The sequence below is a fragment of the Manacus candei genome, unplaced genomic scaffold (assembly GCF_025592945.1).
Source record: "Manacus candei isolate 608988 ecotype Guabito, Panama unplaced genomic scaffold, ASM2559294v1 h1tg000050l, whole genome shotgun sequence".
NCBI lineage: Eukaryota > Metazoa > Chordata > Aves > Passeriformes > Pipridae > Manacus > Manacus candei.
The window spans coordinates 19,557,727-19,565,482 of record NW_026138098.1 but is presented as its reverse complement, the minus strand read 5'-3'; the positions used below and the strand labels follow the sequence as shown (position 1 = coordinate 19,565,482).

The 7,756-nt window shown below is 39.9% G+C and overlaps 1 protein-coding gene across 6 annotated transcripts in view; it reads right to left on the bottom strand.

Annotated features, from left to right (window-relative positions):
• Positions 1–169: 169 nt before the first annotated feature.
• Positions 170–7,756, bottom strand: part of LOC127476767 (WASH complex subunit 2A-like) — a 33,969-nt gene continuing 26,382 nt past the window's right edge. For 4 of the 6 annotated variants that reach the window (XM_051800067.1, XM_051800072.1, XM_051800068.1 and 1 more), the window contains 5 exons: positions 7,362–7,424; positions 6,448–6,660; positions 4,158–4,763; positions 3,350–3,524; positions 170–654 (listed from right to left, as the gene is read on the bottom strand). In XM_051800067.1, coding sequence (XP_051656027.1) covers positions 518–654; positions 3,350–3,524; positions 4,158–4,763; positions 6,448–6,660; positions 7,362–7,424 — 1,194 coding nt within the window. In that variant the 3' untranslated portion in view covers positions 170–517. The remainder of the gene's footprint in view (positions 655–3,349; positions 3,525–4,157; positions 4,764–6,447; positions 6,661–7,361; positions 7,425–7,756) is intronic. The other 2 variants (XM_051800073.1, XM_051800070.1) reach the window with 1 other exon arrangement.

Here is a 7,756-nt window from a genome sequence, read left to right as displayed (position 1 = left end):
CCATAAGAGAAGCTGTACCTGATAGCCAAACCCGGTCTTACCCTAATATTAACTCAGCAGGTTGGCAGCTGACCCAGACAAGGCATGGTAGTGGTTTTGGTTGTTTTCAAGTCATGATGCAGACACTCTAAGCAAGGGGTAAAGAGGAAAATAAGACATGCAGACAGAACAGGTTTAACAGACTCCATTTACTATTTATGCATTATTTTATCTATAAATCTGTTCAATAAAACAAACTATCCTTTATATAATAGATTACTTCATTGCAGGTATTGCACAGGCTAGATTCATCTGGGCACCATGGAAACATAATAGCATGAGGTTACTCTATTCTTTAAAAAATATATAATTTAGCAGAATTAGACTAGCACAGGAGAATACTAACCATTTAAAATGGTAATCTCATTTAAATATCCACATCCATCTCATTTCAGCTCTACTGAATTAAGAGAATCCAGAGTATTAGTACTGAACAGGGCATAAAGAAGGCCACCTCTCTGCAACACATTCCCCTTGGCTACTGGCCTCCAAAGGCATTCAATGGGTCATCAAACGTGCTCAGGATCTTGCTTTCAGATTTTGCTTCTGAGGCTGTTTGGGAAGGTCTGGTTTTGGGAGTTGGTATCTTGACTTGGCTGGTAGAGAAGATATCATCTAAAGGGAGGAAAAAAAAAAGATGGATTTTAATGGAATGTGACTGCTAAACAGAAGTAAATGTTGTACATAAGAGACTCCAGCACACAGCAGTGACTGCGCCAAGGACATTCTGTGACAAACAAATGCTCTCCTGCTACTTGCGATTCTGGATGCATTTGTAAGGACATACGTGGGAGCTGTTAGCTGTAAGTCAAATTAAGAATTTTTTTTTTCTTCTCAGTAGACAGTATAAAATATACTACTTATATTTTATAACATGTTCAAGCTCTCATAAGTATTTGAAAAGTACTAATAAATTAAAGCTCCACAATAAGTTCCATTGTGCAAGTGCCAGACAACATCCCTCTTATCTAGAACATTAGAGTCTGAGGAACCTGAGAGATCCAAGAGCTGTGAGGTTGTTGCCAAAGAAAATCAGAAGAGGAAAAGATGATAGTTGCTAGCAACTAGCATTGAGCCTTTAATCTACAGAAAGAACACAACATAAATCCCTTGAGAACAGAGCACTGCTAAGATGACAGCTACAACCATCATCCTGATGAATATTCAAAAAGCCTGTCTTACAGTCTTGAATCAAGATCTCCCACCACCTTCCTCAATACAAACACTTCTGATGTGAATAACTAGGAACACAAAGTGGAAAAATATCATACTGCCATTAAGACAGAGTTCTCTCCTGGAAGATAACATGTAGAAACTAAACCCTCCAACATGGATAGCTCATGTCAGCAGCAGTTCACAGTCCTGCAGTTCTTGCTGTGGCTAGTGCTGCTGGTGTTTAGGACTGTGCTCATGGAAAGAAATGAAGGTGCAGCCATACACATGCTAAAGTGTTGCTGTGAGGTTTCCTGAGCATAAAAAGCCATCATATCTCCTACTGTAAACTAAGAAATTTAGGATACTCAGATTATGCAGTTGGATTATAAAACCAAAAAATTACAGGACTGAGATATGAGGATCACTAGTGATTCACAAGGCCAGTGTAAGTAGCACATAACTGGTCTTGAATCTCTATTAAAAACATGGGTGCTATGTAGAGATTAATAGCCATTTATTAGTCCAGAGTATAAAAACTAGTATTTCAATCTTCTTTAACCTTGAGCAGAGGCCAAGCACAAACTAGTCTATCACAATGTGTTTCCCTGTCTCTTCTTGCTGCAACTTCCACTTCAGCATGTGTCTGCTACTGTGCTGATGATAGGGATTACACAGGAATAATCCAGGACCACATTTCAGCATAAGAGCAGTTTAGAAAGGCAGTAAAACAGAGTAATCCCCTACTGGCATCACTCCAGAGCAAGAAGCTATCACATGGATTAGCTTTACAGCAAAGGGGAAGTGAGTGCCATAAGCAGTAGAGGTATCACTCCCATTTTATAACAAGGCTTAAGGAACAGAAAAGTTTTGGCCATGGAAAACAGTATTTGTTAACACACAGGAAAGCTCAGTCACCATTTTGCAAGCTAGCAGGGGTGACATTAAGATATTTGTGACATCAGCCATAAGGTCAGTAAGGAGGCTAGGATAAAAAGCTGAGATGGTTTTTCTAATATTGCTACCACAAGCCTAACACAAATGCAGTAAACAGCGACTGGACAGCTGCGGTAGGACAAAGGAAAACAGCCTGCAGCCTCCATCCCCCCAGACTGCACCTATGTACTGTTTCATTTGCATGGGCTACATGAAAAATGTAAATGATTAAACTAAGGTTTTCTTAATAATCCAATATATATTTCAATATCTTCCTAGCAAACCTTTAAGTCTCATATTTTATATTAATTGAGAAGGTTTTGAAATCTCAAGATGTTCATTCTCTGGCAAGTTTTGTAACACATTTACAGATTTAGCCAGGTCATTCTATCAGGCTGGAATGCTTAGCTTCAGTCCAAGTAAAACAGCAATAAGTGAGATTCAATTCGAATTAGTGACAAAGAATGAAGACTTGACAAGAACCAAAGCTAGAGAAGCGAATTTTTTGTCTTAGTAAAGAAATATATGCAATCCCAAAGAACAGCTATAAACATGACGAGCCTGAGAACAAACACAGCTGAGGATCAAATTACTTTCAGAGTCCCCACTGATGGAGAAGAAAGCAGTATGCTTGCCAGCCTTTCACATTACTACTTGCTGTTTTTTTCAACAAATGATACATGGCAAACTTTTGCTCTCAGGTGTAGTATCTGTAAATTGACCTGGGACCATGAATGTAAACAAAAGCCTACAGGCTCCAGGGTAGTCAACACAATAGTGAAGGTGAGATGGGAATAATTTGTTCATTTTTGTTCAATGTTTGTTCACTGTTCATATCAGTGACTCATCTGACAGTACAATACAAAAAGCTGCACAAACTGAAACATAGAACGTGTCTCAGAGCCATAACAACATGAAATTAGTCTCTTACTGCAGGTAAGTGTAATTTTTTAATTCCTTCAAGTAAGAAAACCCCTACAGAAATCAAACTATCCTTTCTCTCAGAACAATTTTATACACTCTCCTAAACCATTTAAATGCCATACTAGTTCTACAAATCTAGGAAGTTCTCATCCAAGGTTAAAATCCAAAGGTGGCTGGAGATTTCAGAGCAGTTGAAAAGTTAAAAGAAAGCAGAGGGTTCTAAAATATCTTAGATGTGTGCAATTCAGGACAATATTATGAGATTAGTAGAAAGACATTTACTTAAACATACACTTACCCATATCATCATCAAATATGGATTTTTGTTCCACCTTTTTCTTGGTCTTCTTTTCTTTTGGTTTTACAGTAAGATCCGCAAAAATATCAATGTTATCATCAAACAAGTTAGTCTCTGGCATTTTTTCTTTCACTTTGTTCATTGGTTTAATTGCCTCAGTAGCAAATATATCATCCTTGGAGAAAACACAGAGAGATTTCATCAACCCACAACATAGTTCAAGAGAATAGTCAAATTATCTGTACACAGCACCTGACATGTTTAGAAGACTGAGAGCCTTGGGCTTCTTGGGCTTGTCAGTCGAAGGTTGGGCTTGATGATCCTAGAGGTCTTTGACAATCTAACTGATTCTGTGATTCTCAAACATGAGAAGTTTGAGTCCCTTGGGGCACTTGGCAGAAGTGCCTTAGTGGTGGATTGCACACCGAGGCCTGTTATCAGCTGCCAGCCCAACAATTTTATTCCTTTTTTTAAAGTGTTATTTGAGCTGCTGTGCACTGAATAGACAGATAAGAACCAAATACTTCATTACTCTGAAAAAGGTATGTTGTCACAGCACATTCAGTGGCATGCCTGCTCTGTATTATGCCTGCTCCACTTTTTAATCCACTGCTGCCAGTAAAGGAATAAACAACCAAATAAAGGGTTTCCATTGCCCAGCAGCAGAGCAGGATTGACAGTTTACTTCTATCACTACCTATCCTGCACACCCCATCCTACTCGGCAGCCTCCATTAAACATCTAAGTAGATGGGTCTAAATATGGCCCTGAGGATCAAAAAAGCCAACGTGGCAGCTTCGACCATTACCTCAAAGATATCTTGGGCAGCAGGGTCAACTGCTTGGTGTACAGCAGATTTCAACTCCTTTTTTCCAGTTTTCTGATAAGTGAAGAGAGAGTCTTCCTCTTCCTCCAGAAAAGGTATAGGGCTGCTTTTTGTTGAAGATTTTTGCTGTACAGGCTGGAAGAGATCACTGCTGTCCTGATCACCCAGAACAGACAGATCAGGCTTTTTCTCTCTGCACTTGATGGGTTTGTTAGCCACACTGTCTGGCATTCCCTCCTTTAATTTTGATTGTGCAGCTGGTCTGGACGTTGAGCTGCTAGCAAAAACGTCTTCCGATTCAAACAGATCATCCCCATTTTCTGCGGATTCTGGAGGAAGGAGTTTGTTTGTCCCAGCAGACAAAACACTGCTGTGAGCTAGTAGTGACAAGCCAGAGAGAAAGCCATTTTCCTTGGACTCTGCTTCAGTAGCAAGAGGCTCCTTTATGTTCACTACTGTCTGTTTTGGTAGAGAGAATTGTGATTCTTTAGTACTGTCCACCTCCTCACTCCCTTCAGACTCCTGGGCAGCCAGACGGCGGGCCATTCTGCTAGGAGGTCTTCGTCTTCCTGTAACCCTGATCCTGGTCTGCAAGAAAGGAGAAAATGCAGAGCAGGATTATACATAAGGAAAAAGCCCCATGGCACATTAAAGATTGGAATAGTTTGTAGTAAAGTTCAGAAAAATAACGCAGGACTTTGGATTTGCTGCCTGTAGTCATTCCGCAGCAGGTGGAACTGGTGAACAAAAGCAACAGCACTCACAAGTGGAGAGTCACAACACAACAAGCCATTCCAGCCCCTTGGCTTTAGGAAATACCTTAGTCAGTCTGCCAGCTTGCTAATCCAGGGGCTTCTACAGTACAGTTAGTCTGTCAAAGCCATGACTAATTATGTTTTCCATGCAATTTCATTTTCTGCATAGCCTATTGCAGTTAATTGCTGCTTTTAAGGAAGCCCCCTTACAAGTTTCCATTATAGCCTCTGCCATACCCCACATGGACAGGAGTATTTACATGGGTAGGAAAATGCTGGGTAGGTTGCTTCATTCCAGCCTTTGGAAGAAGTGCATTTGGCTGCATATTTACAGCTTAAACTCAAACTTGAAAGCTTGAAGAAGCAATGATATGCCAAAAAAAAGTAACCTGAACCACAAGATGCTTCTTCTCAGATTGCTTCTGTAAAAAAACATGCATCATCACTACACTAAATTGAGCATTCAAGGTTGATCATATGCAGCTACAGGCTCTCTATTCTTTTGCAAGCCTATCTATTTAAAAGTAGCACAACAGAGAGCTTTGTCTGTTGTGTGGGACATGCTGCTATTGGAAACAACTATGGTAATGCATTAGTTTGGTGTACAAGCTTCAAACTCATCAGTAAGGGATCATGTCAGCCATTGTGGTGACAGCTGCTGCATCTTCCCAAGTCATCTCTGTGCTCATCTAGTAATGAACAACCTCATCAGCATTAAGAAAAGAAAGAAAGAATCAAAGTTAAGATTCTAAGTTATCTTACTCAAATTGCTGTTGCTGCTAGGAAGCCCAAGAGACTTATACAATCATAAGCAACCAGATGAAATCTTAGCTACATGTTTCACACTTACTTTTTTTACAGAACCATTAAATCTTTAATTAGAATATGCCTTTTGCAGTCCATAAAGTAAAAAGTGTGAGTAAAAAACAAGTGAGTCAGGAGCTAGAGATTTGCCATGTCAAAAGCTTAACACTTCTTTTTGTTTTGGCTTTGTATGAAAACAAAGGTTTTCTTTGAAAAAGAATTGAGAGTGACAGTTCAGGACAGCATGACATTTTTATCCACAGAGGAAGTAAAGGTCAACATACAGCAGTGATGTGTTCTTGATAGCTTGTCAAAGCAGTTGTCTGTAACAGATTTTATAGTTAGCCTAGCAAGATGCCTTTTTTATGCTTTTTTAGGTTGGTGCCTCCTGGGGTAGGACAAGATGTTATACTAAGATACTTCAACCTATAGGGAAATGCACTGTACTTTACACACACATATACTTTAAAAAGACACAGAATCAAGCCTTTGCAAAATAAGCCCCTTATAGAGAGAAGTATATAGTAGGCTTCACTTTCCTTTACTTTCTCTTCAGCGATCCACGGAAATGAGAGGGGATTAGACTTTCACATTTCCATTTAGATTCAGATAAACCACACTGTTAGCAGAACTTGCATACCAAACCAAATTCCTGCATGAGGACAGACTGTATTTTTAATCCCCTCTTCTCTCCCCCTAAGCACCACGGTTACCTTATTGGCGCTGTGCAAGGTATCCGCCTGCATAGGCTGATCAAAGCTCACACCTGGCTCTTCCCTGTTTCCTGACGCAGACAAGGCTTCGCTGTTCTGTGCATCGTTGGGCTCATGTAACGGAGTGTCCAGCACTGGTAAGGGGGACTTTACATTGGAGACTTTAGGCATTGCACCAGGTAGTAAGGCTGCAGGATTAATAGCTAAGTTAGCCTACAAAACAAAGAAAACAAAAACATACACACAAAAAGAGATCACATTACTACTGCTCCAGAGCAAGCACGGCTCCAGAGAAGCAGTAAGAACTAGAGCATCTGGGCATTCAAGTTCTACTTCCAAAGTGCCTGGCTTTTCTCAGACCTATGAACTTCTGTGTCTCCCACATTCTCTGTCTCACTGAATCTATAGAGTGGTCAACACTATTATTGTGTATAATAGCTCCAGGAACAGCATGGTCACATTATGTCAGACCAAACACTTACACAGCTCAATATTCTGCCTGAGGACACAACGGTTGTGACTTTGAGTGATAGTGTGATATAGACAGTTATTAGTCATTTCATGTCAGAAGAGGAACATAAACAAAGCTACCCCTAGGGGTCTCTGAAAATATCCTTATGAGTCTCTAAACATACTTAACAGTGCTGAGAAGAACAGCAGGTCAAAGAGGAACCCACCCTCTGCCCCCCAAACAGAGCAAATAGTGCTTCTCAGAGTCAGGACTGAAACAGGAGGGGGAAATAATATTAAACATGCAACACAGAAAAAGTAATCAAAAATACGCCATCTGAAAAAAATAATATTGCGAGAGTAAGGTAAGGAAGCAATAAGATTTTGTTTTTAGGGAAAGCCATCAGTGAGGCAAGGAAGATTATTTTTTTTTTGAAAGTTAAAATGCCAGTAAAGTTAATTACTTGTAGCTTTCCAATCCGAGATGAGGGCTCTTTGGTTTTAATGGGAACAGGACCTGTAGATTTCTGCACAAAATTACATTGGATTAAACAAGTGGACAAGTTGTCATCAAACAGACCATAGTTTGCATTTTAATACATCTATAGAAAGCAGCTAATTGCATACCAATTTCTTTTGAAGATACTTTGTCATCATCACATTCTAGCACTAGAGCTACAGTCACTCAGTTTTCAGTTTCCCACATGCCATGGACCTATCTTCATTATCACATTTCATTCCACCTTCCTTCAACCCAATATTATACTTTGCCATAGTACCCAACAACTTTCATCTTCTCCAGGTCACAGCCACCACCAGTCAAATCAAACCATGACAGCTACCCTCTGTCCTTGCTTAT